General features: G+C 40.4%; 4 protein-coding genes across 4 annotated transcripts; 3 read left to right on the top strand and 1 right to left on the bottom strand.

The window, feature by feature from the left end:
- The first annotated feature begins 1,023 nt into the window (after positions 1-1,023).
- On the top strand, positions 1,024-3,754 carry LOC116263597 (uncharacterized). The gene is made up of 2 exons (XM_031643334.2): positions 1,024-1,460; positions 3,325-3,754. Exons 1-2 carry the CDS (start codon positions 1,220-1,222, stop codon positions 3,642-3,644), a joined length of 561 nt encoding a protein of 186 aa, XP_031499194.1. The 5' UTR covers positions 1,024-1,219; the 3' UTR covers positions 3,645-3,754.
- A 1,258-nt stretch (positions 3,755-5,012) lies between these two features.
- On the bottom strand, positions 5,013-5,438 carry LOC116259727 (chaperone protein dnaJ 11, chloroplastic-like). Its single transcript, XM_031637676.1, has one exon. The coding sequence runs from the start codon at positions 5,436-5,438 to the stop codon at positions 5,013-5,015; it is 426 nt and encodes a 141-aa protein (XP_031493536.1).
- Positions 5,439-10,012: 4,574 nt separating this feature from the next.
- On the top strand, positions 10,013-14,410 carry LOC116250636 (putative box C/D snoRNA protein SPCC613.07). The gene is made up of 5 exons (XM_031624424.2): positions 10,013-10,348; positions 10,453-10,654; positions 11,768-11,836; positions 12,976-13,123; positions 13,265-14,410. The coding sequence occupies exons 1-5, from the start codon at positions 10,051-10,053 to the stop codon at positions 13,943-13,945; spliced, it is 1,398 nt and encodes a 465-aa protein (XP_031480284.1). The 5' UTR covers positions 10,013-10,050; the 3' UTR covers positions 13,946-14,410.
- A 1,668-nt stretch (positions 14,411-16,078) lies between these two features.
- Positions 16,079-17,461, top strand: LOC116250650 (glycine-rich protein 2-like). The gene has a single exon (XM_031624450.2). The coding sequence runs from the start codon at positions 16,444-16,446 to the stop codon at positions 17,095-17,097; it is 654 nt and encodes a 217-aa protein (XP_031480310.1). The 5' UTR covers positions 16,079-16,443; the 3' UTR covers positions 17,098-17,461.
- Positions 17,462-17,986: the final 525 nt, after the last annotated feature.

The following is a 17,986-nucleotide window of genomic DNA, read 5'->3' as shown; positions in this document are numbered from 1 at the left end:
AGTGATTGCACTATATTTTTTGTGATTATGCGTTGTATGTGGTTTTGGTGTGTTAGTTTCTTTCACTTTGAATTAAATTCTATTAACCTTTGCATTTGGATTGTCTTTGTACAAATAGTTGACGTGCGTTCCTAGTGATGGCTCTACAATTAAATCTTTGTTCCTGTCGATCTTCTTTTAATCAACCATGCTGAACTTTGAGAAGAATTTGTCATGAAAGGTTACCCTAGGATGGCTTTCTTATTCAACCCTTGTTTTGAGCAGGTCTGGTTTCAATATACCGTATTGAGCAACTCAACATTGCGTGAAATTGAACCCAAGCCGTTGCTATTTAATTTGGGTATTGAATTGAATTGCTCAGGCTGACGATCCAACTATTTGGCTCATCAGCTACTTGGATATGAATTGGCAGGACAATAATGTTACATATAACTTCAAATATAAAAATAATTTCAAACATGTCTAAAATGAGAAAATTGAAAGGTGATAATTTGATGCATGACGCCCTTGAATCAGCTGGTATGGAATTTATGGGTAGTGGAATATAAAAGGCCACCAAAGTATGAGGATTCCTGTGAACAAATGAATGGCTCATTTGATCAATATAATCAAGTGGTTTGTCCTTTCAAAAGTAGTTTTAAGAAGCCAAAATTCTGATGGGTTAGTTTAATCATTTGAAAATTATTTCTTAATTTACTTGTTTGGGGGCTCTGATGGTAGTGCACTAAAGATGCTTATATACCAAATGGGCATTAGTGGGTGAAGATTAGGTTGCCATATTTTTTACTTTTGAGGGCCATTTGGTCGTGGAAACACTTGTTTTGGGTAATCAGAAAGATGGGCCTTCTTTGCTGGGAGCCTCCAATCAATGGCGACCTGATCACAGTTGTAAATCTCAGCTGCTGAACTTTGTTTTTATGCGGGGACAGTAGTCGAGTATTTGGTCCAAGTTAATGATTTGGATTAAAGCAGCGAATCCTCTTGTGAGCATGATGTTAGGTGGAAAAGACGGTCAATCAATTATGTACAAGTTTATAAATAGAATAAAGCTATCAGGGAGCGTGAAATGAGGCGCTTGACCATCGTGTTATGTTTGATAAAAAACTTTCTGCTTGAATCAGATCATCCCATGTCCTAGTCATCTCCAATGCTTCTGATTGCGCGGCAACCAAATTGAAGTATCCATCAGTTTTCATCTTCTTCATCTTTTCTCCCTGTCATGGTGGTGGGGATGGCCATGAATTCACCCCTCTCCTTGTCGTCGCCGGTGAGGAGGCCTCTCTCCTGCCGTCTCCTCTCATCTCCTCTTTTGTGTCGACGAATGGTGGGCAGTGGCAGAAGTGTCTCCTTTGCTCGCCAAAGTGCACCTTCTGGGTTGTTCGTTTCCGATTTGGTCACCAGGAATTGCCGATTTATGTCTCAGAAATGTAAGTCGGGGAGGATCGTCTGCGAGGCGCAAGGTAGTTCCCTTTTGATTTTCATCTTTGTTGGTTCTTGATCCTTTTGTTTCGATTTGGCGTTTGATTGCTTAAAACTTGATACAGAACTCTGGGGTCATGTTTGTTGCTCGAGTCGGAGCATTTTTTGGGTTTCACTATTGGCTATTATTTTGATCTTAAAAATCGTTGTGCATGCTGTAAAGAAGAGGGGGGGGGGGGGGGGGCGGGTTTGTAGGTTGCAGTTGATTTTTCTTGATATCGTGGCGTGGTTGTGTGCTTTGGCAGTCTAAATGCAAACATATTCAAGGATGAACTATGACGATCGTTCCTATGGTTCTTGCTCCTTCATTGTTTGACAATATCCTCTGTGTCTGTGTGTCGCTCTGTTCCTGATCTCTGTCCATCTTCTGTAGTCAATCTACGACAATGATGTTTCATCTTCTGTAGTCATCTTCTGTACCACATGATTTTTTCTTCCAGCAACGCACAGATTTTTTGCTTTCCAGGCGATGAAGTGATCACGAGTAGGGAGCCAGGTTCCATAGGCGTATCTCACTAATCCTGGATTTGATTTCTTCTCTTGTAGATAAGTATATTTCGATCCGTAATGGACCAGGTCTGTTTTAAAGGAATAGTACGGTGGAACGGTGTAGTAATTTCTTTATAGAGATGTGAAATGCATTTGCGTGAATCCTGCCATCTTCTTCGCCCCTCTGACTTTGGGGTTTCTCCTTTTGAAGGTTTTGCTGTTTCAATCTCTGCTAGCGTGGTGGTTCAGAAGTGTCTGCTTTTCCTTTCTGGGATTCTTCTTATTGTTCGCTGAACACTGAACAATGGTTCAGATTCTCAATACTGTGGTTGTCGGAGTCGTCATATATATATATATATATCTGTAAGTTTTGCTATTTGTGCAGTCTACAACGCCCTCTTATGCACTTTGTGCAGTCTACGACTCTACAGCACTTGACGTGTTCAGGATAATGGTGTTCTCTTTCTATTTCTGGTCGCATCCCCCCCTTGCTAGAGCGAAGCAGTCCTGTACATGGCTATACGTCTACCGAAGGAGTTATAGTAGGTAGGGAATCTGAAAAAGCCAGACAATAAATGTTGGTCCACTGAGTGGTCATTTCTGAAATCAAATCAAATCTAATGTAGCACAGTGAGAGGCTTGGTGTGGTCTTCTCCAAGATTTTTTTTTTTAACGATTGTGGAACCGTTCAGTCCACAATTTCATTAAATTTACCACTTCTCTTCTGGGCGAGAGCATGTATGGCCTGTGTATGTGTGTGTGTGTGCGCGTGTGTGTTTGTACATAAATGGGAACGAGATTCAACTCAGTTGAGCTGGGTGGTGAAGTAAGGTAAAGCATATTTTAGTCTAGATCTTGGACAAATACGACTGTGTTTTAGGTCGCAAGAGAATGTGATATAGTGTCTTCACGTTATTTTTCTAAAAGGAAGTTATGACGGATGAACACATGATGATGCTTTTTGTGTAAGTCAGAGTGACAGTTGCAATGAGGAGAAAACCTGTGTGACTGTTTTCAAACGTGTGGTGAATTGTATATGTTCAGCAAGAGTCTTTGGCCTAATCTTGGATTTTTGCCACTGCCGAAACAAGAACGGGTGGTTGCACATGCCTTCCGAAAGAAAAAAAGTATGTTCTTTATAGTTTAAACATAATAAGGCATGAACATATGCTAGCAAGATGAGAATCTTATCTTCTTGAACATGGCTGGAAGTTTTGGATATGATATGCCTTTTGATTAAAAGTTTGCAACACACTCAACACAATTACCTTTTTTAGTTTCTTTAATGGGATGAATTTATTGCTAGTTTTTTTAGTATGAGCCGCTATTCACTTAAACTGGATTATCATTTTGCAGCTACTGCAGTTACAGAGTCCACTTGGAATGCTACGGTCCTTGAGAATGATCTTCCCGTTTTGGTTGAATTCTGGGCACCTTGGTGTGGTCCTTGCCGGATGATTCAACCAATTATTGATGAAGTGGCAAAGCAGTATGTTGGGAAACTCAAATGTTTTAAGCTCAATACCGATGACAGTCCTCAAATTGCAACTGATTATGGTGTTCGGAGCATCCCCACTGTTTTATTGTTCAGAAATGGAGAGAAGAAAGAATCGGTCATCGGAGCTGTTCCCAAATCAGTTCTCGTGAAAATAATTGACAAGTACTTGAGTTCCTAGGAAAACATGTTCTTGATTTTTGAAACTGTTCCTGTCCAACTATCTTTGAATAATGTTGAACTCTGTGGTCTTTTAAGAATAGAGAATTTTGTTTAATTCTTTTCACTCAAGCGATAGGCTTTAGACATGATCGTTACATTTTCCTGGATTTTGTTTTTGAACCCATTTTCTCATGTCATTCTTTATGATTTGCATCATATACGTGAATTTCCTCTGTTTATGAACCTGTGTGTTTCTTCCGTGTCCTTGGACATTTGATCTTGGTCCTCTCCGGTTGTAGGTTGGCATTGCATCCCATAAATTTTGGCTGGTTATAATGGAAGGCGTGGAAGATTACTCTATTTCTCTCAATTATCTGTTATTTATGCTACACAAACAAGATATGCACAATAAGACCATTCTTGCGTCTCCTAAAACCTGCTTGCTTGCGTGTGTTTTTTGCTGAAAGTGCTCTTGTAAAAGCTTTAAGAAAGTTCATTTACTACCCTTTCTTTTCATTGAACCAAACTGACGAGAAACATTGTTTTCTCACATAGGATTTTTGGGGAAACGTGAACATCTGATATTGATCACCTTAAACTCTTAAAGGTATGTCTAGATATATACGTAATGTATAATGAACATGTTGTAATTGAATAAGCTATGAAGCATCAAAGGAAAAATGTTTTCAAGGGAAGATACTGTAACTTATCGTGATAAGCCCACGCTTTGCTGAATCCCGATTGTAGAAATGAGAACCGCCGGACCTGAGCCCCTGATTGTATTACTACTTTTATGTCTTAAAGGCAAGTTTAACTTTATCCATGGGAATATTTTGAAGCATCCTGATGTTCATGAGTTGTAAAACCGGGAAACTTAGTCGCTACTTGTGTGTTTACATATTTAAGCAGTAAAAAGATCTGCTAGCTCGATAAGAGATTAATTTAAACACTTCTGAATTCTTAGGTCTGACTGTTAGTGCTAAATCTAACAAACAAGACCCTCTCTCTCTCTCGCTCTTTCACATATACACACACACACACAGAAGTGCTGCCTTGGAACCACATAACAGGATCTTAATAATGCATCTGTGCTGTAAGGTATAAAAGTATACCTTCTCCATTTTGTCCAAGGCCAATTGTACACTGCTATTTACAATGCATTCATGAAGGAAGGCTGTTTATGATACTGACAAGAAAGACAACAATGACAATGCATTTAGGAATCGTAAAACACCGAAATAAAAGTACCAATTTTTTTCTACTGAAAAGTCCACATACGAATTAATGTATACGTTATCTAGGGCTTAACCAGGTCGGTTTTATTCTAATGAACTTGCCCAGTAGGAGACATATGAAGATTGCTCATATAATGATTGGAGCATGGGAATCACCAACATTGATCTGTCTCCCATGTCCGTCTGCTTCCGCCATAGATGCTTGTGCGAAAAGGTGTTCGCTTTGCAGACAATTTTCTATCGTATTCAGCTCTTTGTTCAGGATCAGACAGTGTGGAGTATGCACAATGGATCGCCATGAAGTGGGAGGTGGACTCATTCTTATCGTCAGAGGCTACGACATCAGGGTGGTAAGTCCTAGCCAGTCTTCTGTAAGCTGCCTTGATATCATCGGCTGATGCCTTGCATGAGAGTCCAAGAACATCATACAAGGATGCAGCTGGATTGAGACGCGCAGATGTCTGCGGAACGGTGGCTGAACAAGATGCGGCTGGCACCGTCTGCCTAGATCTGCTGCTGTTCTTCCTTGAGACTGGCCAGCTGAAACTGGCTACCGCATGAGATGATCCTGCTAGCATTGATCATAAACTAACTTCACAGACACAGAGAGGCAGAAAGATGGGAAGATTTGTGAAGAATGGAGGTTGCGGAGAAGAGGTGCAAGGATTTTTATAATTGGTTTTCTGGTTCCTGTGATCTGCCACATGGATGGTGGGTCCTTTATTTTATATCCTTATCCATTGGGAGTTACTGTAGCCTGGGAAATGAGTCAGCATCAGCTCCCTTCCGTGTGGGATCCGAGTCATTCTGGGTCAGAAAAAAAAAGCAGAAGGTTATTTCCAACCAGAAAAAAGCAGTGGACCCAACTGCCTCCTGTTAATATATCACCTTGCTGCATGAAAGGATGTGGCATCTGCTGGTCAATTGGTCTTTCCTCTTCTGTTGCTTCAGGAACCGTTTGTTGAGACTTACAGGAAGGGCTTCCAGCCACAGACTGTATCACAAATCTTCTCCACAGGAAAAACCTTTGCTCAAGACATATCGAAAAAAGAGAAGATAAGATCATAAAGTCAGTCTGGTTCTGGTTGACAAGGATCTACGTGAAATATCAGCACATATAATATCACAAGGTGTGCAAGATATGTCAGTTTTTGATTATTTACAAGCATGACTAGCCCAAAGATGTTTGTGAAAAAATACATCGTCTTCGGCTCGTTATATTCAGATTATGCTTGCATTTTTAAAGTTGTCATATTCCAGCTTTTTGAAATTAATGTAAAGAAGTTGTTGAAGTAGCGATATTTGAAAGTTGAAACTTGTCAAGCGTCATCATACCTTTTTTTTGTTCTAATTTGTAGAAACTTCAAGGTTGTCGCCCATGAGGAATGACATTTAATGAGTCACATGGGTTCACGTGGTGTCTTTAGCTCGTGGTTCAGTTTCGTTGTGAATGCCCACTTTAATAAACACACCCCACTCACAATTTTGCAGGAAATGTTCTGTGGGTATGTGTGCACTCACACATGGGTCCCTGATACGCGAGTATGAACTCAATTAGCTTACCAAATTTCAGAGAAGATTGCAAATTCAAGCTTTTGAATGTCTGGTCTATGGTTTATTTAGTGGAAATCATGTATTAGATGAATTTTTTTTTTGCTGTTAAGTTACGGATTCTTAAATATAAGAACTCATAAGAACCACAATAATTCAATCCAATAAGAAGTACCAACTCTAAAAGATAAGTCTTAGTTGTCAGTTTCTTTGTTGAGAAACACATTTGAAGTATCAATTGTGAGGCTGTTGCTCTATTTGATTGGACAACTTACACTGATTATCTTCAGTTCAATTTCAACAGGCGGATAAGCATGCTAGCCAACAAGTTGCGTGTTAAGCAGGTCAGTTGAAAAAATGTAAGCATTTCGTTTCTTTTTTCCAATTTTTTTTGCGAGTTTCTTCTACACGACATATCAGAAACAGCTGCGTTTTAATTTGCAATAAACATATATTTGGGTGGGATCTAAACCCATGTCGAAAATGACATGAAATAATACTCTGTTCTGAAAATAAACATTTTGTTTCCTTAAGCAGAACTGGAACATGAAGAAATCAAAAGTCTAAAATAAGACTCGGATAAGGCATATGATGGTGCCGCTCCTCTTAAAAACTACTGATTTTCTCAGTTTTTCCTCGCTTCACGATATTATTTACTAAAATGAACATAAATAATCCTTTTTTAAAGTAAATAAGAAATTGATTTTCAGAAAACCGATAGCGGACAATTCATTGCAGCCGAGATGTGCCGATTCTCTCTATCCATTTCCGTCAAATGATGCGTGGGTTGACTTGTCACCCGTTGTGGATGCCTCTTGGATGCGTGTGGAAAAAGAAGATGATCTTCTTTGTTGGCGAAGAAATGCGGAGGAGAAGGAAAGCTTCCTTGACCTTCTGCAATGGGGTCTGGGCCTGATCAAGAACAAAGAAAGTCAGAAATCTCAGGTTGGGGGAGAGGGTTCAGGGGAGGCATTTGGAAAGCGAAAGGCAAAGTTGGCAGGTGGATTTTTTCTGCCGGACGGTGAAGACGTGACTGTTTGTGGACCTTGTTGCGCCGGAGTTGCAGCAAATTAAAATGCCATTCAATGTCTGTCCAACCTCCTCTTCGCTGCCTTTGGTAGCCTGCTTTCGATCCAATATAATTATACAAATAATGATGATCATTCAGTCTGTTTGGGAGTTACAGAAGATATGTTGATGAATCCCATCGTATGAATAAATTTCTGGGTGAGACCCACCGGCCACAGAAGAGCACAAATTCCTCCTGTTTTTTGGGTTTCTGGACTGTGTCAACATCGGAGATAAAATAAATTCTATATATCTAAAAGTTTAAGAAAAAAACACTTACGTAAAATCTGAAGTATAAACTGGGTTTAGGAGAAATTTAAAAGATCAATAGTCTTAGCTAGAGGTCTACATAACATCTGATCGACAAGAGATTTTACGCTGCTAAAGCCTCTTTGGCATGATAGGAGTTAGAACAAGGGCCTTCAGGTAATGTTCGAGTTTCATTTTTTGCTACCATGTTACTTTGTTGGCCAGATTAGCAAAAGTCCGGTAGTTCGACTTTTGTGGCCGCTATTTTACTTGACTGCAAACGGTGAATGCATGACCATCTAAATGATTTGTGGCCGCTATTTCACTTGACTGCAAACGGTGAATGCATGACCCTCTAAATGATGTGTGTCACACTCCCTATTCTAGACCCTGAAACAGTTTTGGACGAAGACAGGGGGAAGGGTGGGGATGAGGACTTTGGCCTCTTCGAGGTACCTTCATTTTTTTTTGTCCCTTGCTTGTTATAAAAGCTGATGAGTTGGATACACTTTGCGAGTGAGCGTTCTAGCTGTGGGGTTTTACTATCTTAAACAACTACATATTTGACTTGGGGATGACAGTGGCCCGAATCAAATTCAATAGAATCCAAACTAGAGTAGTTGGATTCAGCAAGATAGTTCACATCCCATTGACAATCTAGAGCTGCAAAAGGTTCGGGTTAGAGTTTGGATATAGCATTTACCGAATTCGACTAGTTTAACTTCATGTAATGAGATACAACTTTGATTAACTTCAGAGTCTTGTTTGTAAAACTGAATTTAGATACAACTATAATAGGATATGGCATTTATAGTTGGGTTTGGATCTTTTTGGGTTCCCAGCAGAATATTGGGCAGGTGCAGCTATCAAACTGCAAGGAGAATCAGAATTTGACTAATAAATTGAACCAGATTCTTTTATTAGAACCAGCTAAACGGATGTGAAATCAGATTGGAATTAGAAGTATCCGACCCATTTATAAAGTTAGATGCAGACAAGGCATATGGTGTAGGATTTTCCTTATTGAATCCAGCAAATATCCCATTCTGATGAACATTTCAATTAGAGGACATGTAGCCCGGTATGGCATAGCATAGCTGGTCTACCTAAGTGCCACATTGACAATGCTTCTTTAATTTGATTCTTATGAGTGCTACTCACTGCAAATGATGACATGTGCAACATTCAAATTTATGACATAACTCTGAACCCTGAAGGCAGGGAGAAGAAGAGGGGCTTAAGCCTTTCACTCGGGCATTAGGAATTAGGAATCTCTCACGCTGTCCCGACAGTTAAATGACATGTAAAAATTTAAATATCATTTTGTATTTTTAACACCGTATCTCAATTCAATGCTGAGCCAAAAATAAGCAGTATCTGAATAGTTCATTCGGGGATCTGCTTTATTGATGCCAAAATAGATTGAGAGTTGAATTTGGAGAGGACAGTATAAAATGGCAAAAGATCCATTAAACATTGCACTTAAGAAGATTCCATACCACATCAAAATGGTAATAAAATGTCATACATCTTCATACATCTTTTAGCTGATAGTATTTGAAATGGCAACCTAACCATGTTTTCCTTAATATTTCGTTTGGCAATGAAACCTCTTTGTAACTGTTCCACAAATATTTCAAAATAATTAGGCAGATTCATGAAATAGTTACATACTGTTCCCTTTGCCAAACCAGCCATAAATGTTGGAAAAGTGAGCCTGAGAAACCCTTTATCATATCATCCAAAAAGATTCCACCTCAGTTACGGGATGACCTTCTTCAACTTGAAGATCTTACATGAAGGAGCTCTTGTTGGGAGCTGTCTTTTGTCTCTAGAGAAGCTAGCTAATTTTTATATTGAAATATTTCTTTTGAGCACAAGAGTGAGTCCTGATACCACTAAACTTTAAAAGGACAATGCCATGGAAAACTTGGGCAAAAAATTTGATCTTGGGTTTTTCTATATTCTCCTTTTACCACTTGCTAGGGAAAGATTGTCGGCTAGAACTGAGGAGACACTCTCGAAGTAAACACATGAAGATCGATCAAATTTCTTGGATTCTTGAAAAGTTTCTGGTGAGAAAAAAAAAGAAATTACAACACATTCACTGAAACAAAGTATTAACTAAAACACTACATTGAGAATGATTCAAACATTAAAAGCAAGCAAATATGAGCCCGAATTTAGGACCCAATGAGTGAACGAGGCGTTGTAATCTTGCTTCGAGGACACGAATCTGTGGAATTTCTAGTCAGATGTCGGGTATTTAACCATGTCCGATCCGTTTGCAGCACTACCTCCGCCCTCTTAAGCCCTAAACCCATGGTCACTACAAACCTCCCCTCTCTCATGGAAGAAATCCAGAATCCCAAGGTGACTTTGTCACCGTCGCCATTACACCCAACAGCAGCAGCAACCGAAGAACAACCGCCGCCTCGTCCATCTCTCTGTGAAGAGTGTGGTGTGCAACCCTTCAAATATCGATGCCCAGGTTGCTCTCTCCGCACCTGCAGCCTCCCCTGCGTCAAGTCCCATAAGCAAAGGACCAACTGTAATGGCAGGAGGGACCGAACCCACTTCATCCCTATCTCCGAATTCAACGATGCCCACCTCATCTCAGGTTCTTTTCCCCAAACGCCGCTTCCGTCTCCACTACCAACGTTGTCAGTTTCCATTAGCAATTTGTTCTCTCTCTTTAATTTTCTGGTTGTTGTGCTGTGAAAGATTACAATCTGCTGGAGGAGACCAAGAGAGTGGCGGAGTCTGCTCGGAAGTTGAGGCAAGGATTGATAGGAGGCGCTGGTTTTAAATTGTCTTTGAGGGCGAAGGAACTACGGCGTGTTGCTCGCACTCGGAAGATCGACGTTTTGCTCCTGCCGGCCGGAATGACCATGAAAAAGAAGAATCGATCTTATTATAATCGTTGGTTAGTCTTTCTTTCGTTTCATGCCGTTTGTTTATGGGTAACTTTTTTGTTGGTGTCTGCTTGTTCTTGCTTAAGATTTCTGCAATCTGCTTGGGCTATGATATTTTTTTTCTTTAAACCAAATTAAGAATCTTTGTAACATGTCGTTGAAAGAGCTGTTGGAGATACGAACGAGCGGTTTGATAAATTCTCCTTCATGTGCTTTGAACCTAAACAAATATGCATGTAATGAATCTACAAGTAAAGAAAGTATGAGGAATTTCAGGCAAGCATGGACCTAGATATTATATCTGTTTAAAATTAAAATGTAGAGTTCATGAAAATGTGTCCTTAAAACACGGTATATTCGCTATGCATAAAATATATTCTAGAGAAGTGTGAATGCTGATTTTATTGAAATCAACAAAATTCTTTTCTCATCCCAAGTATTAGTCTTGGCAGACTGTCAATTTTCAGGGCTATCTGGGTTGTTGATCTGGATTAGTCCTCCTAGTAGCTACCAGGCTAAATAGTTTAAATTTTGATAACCATGATAAAGACATGATTCTTCCTCGGACAGTTGGACTATGATATTTTCATATTGTATTCAGCTTTGGATACTGAATCATATGCAAATATTAACTTTAGTATCATGATGTGCAGGAACTTGGTAGTTTCTCCGACCTTGTGCTGTTCATTTTTTGTGCATATCAGGAGTTCTGCATGTGCTTCGCTTGGCCTGAAATAGTTTCCTGATCCTGTATTTATTTGTTCCTTCGGTTGTTCGAACAGATTTTATTCTTGCTAACATGAATCAGTTGGATTTGCATGTTTAGCTGTCAGTATCATGCCACCAATATCATGATGCCAGCTGCATTTTATGCCATAAAGTCTGTAACTTGAATTCGTTGAGCAACTGTCCTGCGTGAAACGCACCTTATTCTAGGAATATGTGTGCCATATTTATGGTTTTCCACAAAAGGTTATCTTGATGTCCGAGACTCTCAGTAGTACTGTATGTAGTTGCATATTTGCATGGTGAAGATGCTTGTGTTTTATTTTATTTAAAGGTAAATTTCTTCAGTTGATAAAAGGTGCATGTCTTATAATTTTTCATTCCGTTTCCTTATACAGGAAGAAAGTCATTTTTTGGACCATTGAGTGGGGTTTCTATTCGACAGATATCGTTCTTGTTGACCATGGGTAAGGTTCTTTTTATATTTGTGGTCTATGACTGGTTTCAGTTGAGCTGGTATTTGAGATGTCTTTTTGTAGGCATCTGCACACTTGGTGTTGTCTATCAGTTGAATTTAGATATTTATTGTGAGAAAATACCAATGCTACAGTTGTTATAGCAAGTGAGTATAAAAGAAGAGTATAGAGTTGGTTCTGCCAATGGTTAGACTTCTCCTTGAGGCGCTTGGAGAACTGCACTTTGACCTCTCGATCTCTGACCAACCTCTGGAAGGCATTCTGATATTCTCACCGGAAGGATGATAAACAAACCTGACCTAACCAACCATACAAGGAGGAAAACAGGAAAACCAACACTACGAGACCGGAACAACACCACACAGACTCTTTCACTCTTGATACAGACAATGTTGGTATGGTAGTGAAACTTCTATTGAGTAATCCACACAATTGACCACCTTTTTGGTGTCTGTATGACATTTGAAACTTACATGGGAATTTTCGTTGAATTGTTGCATAGGAAATACCCCAGTTGTTTTCAATATAGTTTTTTTAATGAAATTTATTTATAAACCTAAAGCGAAAATGTTCAGAAGTGTGGTGGTCTTGGTATGGTATTTTTAGATGTCCATATATCTTGATAATATCATAAGTTTCATATGTTGCTTATGATAATGGCCATTAACCACTTTAAAGTTCACTGAATGATTATATTTATGATATTTTATTCTTAAGGCCAATCCTAGAACCCAGAAAATTACTGCAAGGTTGAGGCTGATCTGTAAACGGTAAACCCTCTATGGGAGATGGTAGGTGCAAAGAAGTTCATGGATAAAAAAAAAAAATTCACCTTTCTCCTGCCATTAGATGTTATGCCTTATTTCCTCTTGCATGTGATTGTATCAACAAAGATCATGTTCTGACTTTTGAGTGAAGATCATGTTTTGACTGTTAAGCGAAAACAGAAAGGAAATGATTATCCGTCTTCCTTCTTGGTTTTTATTTCTACAGAGACTATCTTGTCACTATAATTTTCCTATCACATTGCTGTAGAAATTCCTTACCTTGCTTTTCTACCATATATCAGCTAATATCTCTTAACTCATTTTTTTTCTGAAATGACTTCAGTTTATTGCCTCATGTTTCAGAGTGGATGAGCATAAAAGCCTGCGGTCCTTAGTTGAAAATCATTTGAAAATTGATGGTTCATGGAATACTCAGAAACAGTGCAAGCTGAGGCCATTTCGGAAAGAGTCAGTGGACAATCTCAAGTTCTTTATAAGGGAAAAAGTGAAGGTGATAGTTTTTTTCGATTTTCCTAATTACTGCCACCATATTCTAATAAAAGAAAGATAACTATGTCCTGCAGTTTCATTTGATCAGTCCAATATGAAGATTTTATAATTGTTGTTTGGACTCTGCGTTTTGTTATTCCAGGGTACTGAATCACCATTTCGTGAGTTGAACATTAATTGTAGTCTGAGCAAACAGTTGGCAGGCATCACCGTGTTAGAGTTCCCCATCATCCTTGTTGTTCTCCCATTGCATTTCGACAAATTTGGTGTTAGCGATTTTTCAAAACGAGATACTGATAACGGGTCTGCTGAATCTTTAAGTGGTCTTCCTAGCTCCATTGGTGTTACATCAAATGAGAAGGTTGAAGACAAAAATGATGTTCCTGCTGAAGAATCTCGTTCTTGTTCTGTAACCTGTGCGAACCCTGAGTCTGCTCACACTGATACTTTAACTGTAGAGGGTGACAGTGAATCATTCTTGGCTGGACATTCGCATAGTGACACATTTGATCGTAAGGAAAAAGAATGTTTTGACTATTTTCCAGCAGACATACAAGATTTAGGAGTTGACAGAGACACTAATTTTGACTTTGAGGATGTCTTGCCAACATCTTGTTTCAACTTGCTTGATGGGTCGGATGCTGGTCATGTTCAGGGCCCTGACTGTGGGTTCTCTAATGAGGAAGACTTTGTGAGGACTGAACTGCTTCAAAACATGTCAAGCTTCGACTCTGAAGGCAGATATAGAGGTGATCTTTCTATTTCAAGTGATGCTTACGTTGCGGGTCAGGATTTGGAAGAAGGGGAGATTGCTAATTCTTGATCTGATTTGATGGTTGAGAGATGAGCGTGGAATGGCTTATTCAAGTATTGTTTAGCTGGTGGACACCTATGCAAACGGATATCTAGAAGGTAAAATTTCAAGTGGGTTTTCTAATGTGTGTTGTTTGACAGTGGGCGTAACTTATAGAGGTGATTGACAGTGGAGATTTTTATGCCGAAGCTTCTGTTCCAAGTAACAAGCCAGTTGATTCCATGGACACTGAAAGAAATTTGCCTTTTTCTCCCATGATCCGCTGTTGGGGAATAGGTCCCAAGTTCTTGTGGCCCTTGAGTAAGATTTGATTGTCTTTTCTTTTCTGGGGAGAAGAATATAGTTGTCGTAAGGCATACGTCTCTTTGATGATTCATTTCCTTCATAGATATGGCAGAAAATAGGAACAGAATTTCATGTGGGAAAACCCCAAATTTGGGGAAATATTTCAAATGAAGTATTCTCATATTGTCATTCACAGTTAGCAAAATGGGTTGGATAGTGTTTATACACGTAAAACAATTCTCAGCCACTGTCAATGGAGGCTTGGCAGGAAGATGGATGCCTTGAGAAAGCTCATAGTCTTTGTAGCCGTTTTCTGCTTTTTCATACCTGGCTTTCACATTTTTTGAAAAGATCATAGTAGGGCTCTTCTTCTTCTTCTTCTTCTTCTTCTTCTTTAATTTGGTAAATTAAAGTTGCGCAGATTCTTTAGAAGATGATGTGAAGATATATGCTTGGAGTATCAAATTCTTGATTTCTTCAACTTGAAATTCTTGCACAGCGACTGGCCAGCTGGTCACAACTCTTATTGGCATCATAATAGAAGCTTTGGATCTAAAAGTTAAAAATTTGACAATGGGAAGACGAGGGACATCCATAGATGTGGGCCACATGACTAGGATTAGATGCTGGCCTATCCATTGGTGGTCATCTACCCTGCTCTCCTACTAAGAGGCGGCCAACCATAGTCATCCATTGGAATATATGCGCCATTATCTGCATATCTATGAGCACAAATTCACCTTCACTTGATGCTCGTGAATGTTGGTATATATTCTCTGCCTGCTTAAGCGTGTTTACTGGCTACCATGGTGGCAATGCAGGCGGAGATGTTCGTGCTTTTCACTTTCTATATCTTAAGTCATTTGACATAGCTCCTTTCCTTTTCAATCAACAAGACACCGTTTTATTTGCATGCCCAAAGTATTCTGTTTCTTACTTGCAAGGATTGCAGGCATGAGCTTTCTCGACCAATAAATCTTTGCCACTAAATAGATACTCAAAGTTGACCCTACTTTTAAAAATTTTATTTGTAAAAAAGCTTTTAAATTGAATTCTGGAACAAACTTTGTTTAGAAAGCATATACTTTCTGGGCAGGAAAGCAACTGTTCGAATGGTATGTTTTCCAAAAGAGTAACCTAATCCATGCTCCTCAGCTTGGGCTGTTATTTTAAGTTGAAAGCGGGTCTATACAAATTGGAGAGAATTGGAGGGTTCGAATCGAATCGGTGCAACACCATTTTATGAACCACCCATCTCAACGGTGGCATGTATCGCTTGACCCATTCCAATTCGATTCAGCCGATTTTGGAAATTTTCCCACTGCCCCATTCATCTCTGAAATCGATTTTAGTTTACAGTCATAATTTTGATTTCAAGTTTTCTGTTCTCAGTTTGGAGTAACTATGTGTTCTTCCCGCGAACATTAACTTATTAGAGCATAAGTTTGAATCCTGCTCTTCATTACCACCAAAACTGGATGTTTTTATGGCCATTGGTTCTTGAAATGTCAGACAATTAAACAATCAATTCTCATTGAGTCGGCCACATTTAATGTTGGTCTTTGAAATGCTACACAATTAAGCAGCCGATTTTTTATTGAATAAAGAACTATGTGAATCACATCTATGGGGTTTAAGCTAGCGAGCACCAAGAATCTGAAATTAGAAAAAGCACTTGCACATAATATTACAATCACTAATCTCAGACATTCAATCGAAAGAAGATGTTATTCGCGATCTTCACCGGTTCGTGCAAACCGTGCTGTGCTCCGGAACCAGGAACAGGGAGAACAGACGTTTTTCTCTTATACGATTCCCGTGAATAAAATAAAAATTGAAAAAGAAAGGCATAGATGATGACTGTCCCCCACGAAGATGTTGCTAAGTGCCGATGGAGATCGACGGCCGAGAAACGACCACTGGTCCCTAGCAGCATTGCCGGCCGTTGGATCTACATTTGAGGGGGGAGACGTGGGAAGAGATTCGCTGTGTTAAAAACCTAAGAAGTCTCCCGTTCTTTGGGTTAGAGCTAAAGTGGGGAGCAGGCGTCTCCTTCTAAAGAAGCGGCGGAGCTCCTCTCTCTGTCATTTTCTGTCTCTTATTGTTCTGATGAGGTGATCCCTCTGCTCTCCGTTGCAGATTAGGGTTCCTTTTGGGGTCTTCTTCTTCATCGCGTTCGAGTGGGTGGTTGGTGGCGGGGAGGGAGAAGGGAAGAAGGGGAGATGGCGCAGGCGAAGAGGGCGACGGGGACGGTGAAGTGGTTCAGCATGCAAAAGGGGTTCGGGTTCATAACGCCTGACGATGGCACCGAGGACCTCTTCGTCCACCAGACATCCATCAGGTCGGAAGGGTTCCGCTCCTTGTTGGAGGGCGAACCCGTGGAGTACGAGGTCGAGAGAGGGGAGGATGGCCGCACCAAGGCCGTCGACGTCAGCGGCCCCGACGGGTCTTTCTTGCCAAGTGGATCAGCCAGCGGCGGTGGGAGGGGTTTCTCCGGTGGTGGTAGAGGACGCGGCGGCGGATTCGGGAGAGGGTTCGGTGGTGGGTTTGGTAGTGGTGGTGGTGGTGGTGGGAGAGGGGGAGGCAGGGGTGGAAGAGGGGGACGTGGCGGGTATGGTAGTGGCGGTTATGGTGGTGGCGGATATGGAGGAGGCGGCAGTTATGGTGGTGGATATGGAGGAGGCGGCGGAGCTTGCTATACCTGCGGGCAGCCTGGTCATTTGGCAAGGGACTGTTACCAAGGGAGTGGCGGACGCTCGGGTGGTGGTGGATATGGAGGCGGTGGCGGTGGATATGGCGGTGGGGGCGGTGGTGCTTGCTATAATTGTGGGGAGCCTGGACATTTTGCGCGCGAGTGTCCGTCCGGGCAGAAATGAAGCAACGGATTGCCGGTGATCCCGCCATCTGATGAGTGATGGAAACAAGGTCCGATGCGGATGTTTGAGGGAATTGCTTCCATGGTTGAGACATGATCAGATGTGCCAGGGTTTCTTTTTTTGCTTATTGGATTCATGCCGCTTTTTTTTCCCTTTTTTTAAATTTTTTTCTTTGATTTTCTTTTTGATTCTGTCTTTCTTTTTTGTTTAAATCTTGTGGGTATGAAAGATTGCTTCAGAAGGGGACGATGAATTATGATTAGTGGGCAGAAGAGACGGAAGAGTAATGACTCTCTTCCCTCTCTACTGCCCACTCTATGAATAGTTTTCTTAAACTTTCATCCTTGCGGTGTTTCTGATTCAATCCCTCTTTGCCATTTTTTTTCCCGTTCTTTCTCCTTTCTTGATACGACATGTTCGAGCGAAACAATGAGTTCTTTCATTCTTGTATTCCATTATGCACGATGACAGAGCGTTCTTTCATCCCTTCTGCCTTTTCTCTTCCTTCTGCCTGCGAATTTACGCATCCCATCGATGTGGAAGCATTCTTTCATTCCAGAGGTGTAACTTGTGCTTCGAACGCGTCTGTCGTCTATGAAGTAGAATTTTCTTTCCTGTGTTGGGATTTCGATTCCCCCAAAGAAAACGCACACAGCGAATCGTTTATGTTATCTCTCGTCCTGATCGACGAAGGGGATTTATCCGAGTTAATTCTACTTCTTTCATTGATGGGAATCTGCATGAGATGCTTTAAAAAGTTATTTCATGCTTTTCCCACTAAAATGCTTCGTTGAAAGAGCCGCCATGCCTTGTTATTGAAATAATTCCACATCGATTTCAAGAATATTCCCAGTTCCTTTTTGTGGATTCCATGGAATATTTAAAAGGT

This window comes from Nymphaea colorata, chromosome 1 (genome assembly GCF_008831285.2).
Source record: "Nymphaea colorata isolate Beijing-Zhang1983 chromosome 1, ASM883128v2, whole genome shotgun sequence".
NCBI classification, from domain to species: domain Eukaryota; kingdom Viridiplantae; phylum Streptophyta; class Magnoliopsida; order Nymphaeales; family Nymphaeaceae; genus Nymphaea; species Nymphaea colorata.
Note: the sequence above shows the minus strand (reverse complement) of the source record. Positions and strands in the feature narration are given on the sequence as shown.

Excerpts from the sequence above, each read along its gene's own strand:
- LOC116263597 (XM_031643334.2), top strand. The coding sequence starts at position 1,220 with ATGGTGGTGGGGATGGCCATGAATTCACCCCTCTCCTTGTCGTCGCCG. Across the intron at positions 1,461-3,324 it reads GATCGTCTGCGAGGCGCAAG|CTACTGCAGTTACAGAGTCC; the intron begins GTAGTTCCCTTT and ends ATCATTTTGCAG.
- LOC116250650 (XM_031624450.2), top strand. The coding sequence starts at position 16,444 with ATGGCGCAGGCGAAGAGGGCGACGGGGACGGTGAAGTGGTTCAGCATG.
- LOC116250636 (XM_031624424.2), top strand. The coding sequence starts at position 10,051 with ATGGTCACTACAAACCTCCCCTCTCTCATGGAAGAAATCCAGAATCCC. Across the intron at positions 10,349-10,452 it reads CGATGCCCACCTCATCTCAG|ATTACAATCTGCTGGAGGAG; the intron begins GTTCTTTTCCCC and ends GTGCTGTGAAAG. Across the intron at positions 11,837-12,975 it reads ATCGTTCTTGTTGACCATGG|AGTGGATGAGCATAAAAGCC; the intron begins GTAAGGTTCTTT and ends CTCATGTTTCAG.
- LOC116259727 (XM_031637676.1), bottom strand. The coding sequence starts at position 5,438 with ATGCTAGCAGGATCATCTCATGCGGTAGCCAGTTTCAGCTGGCCAGTC.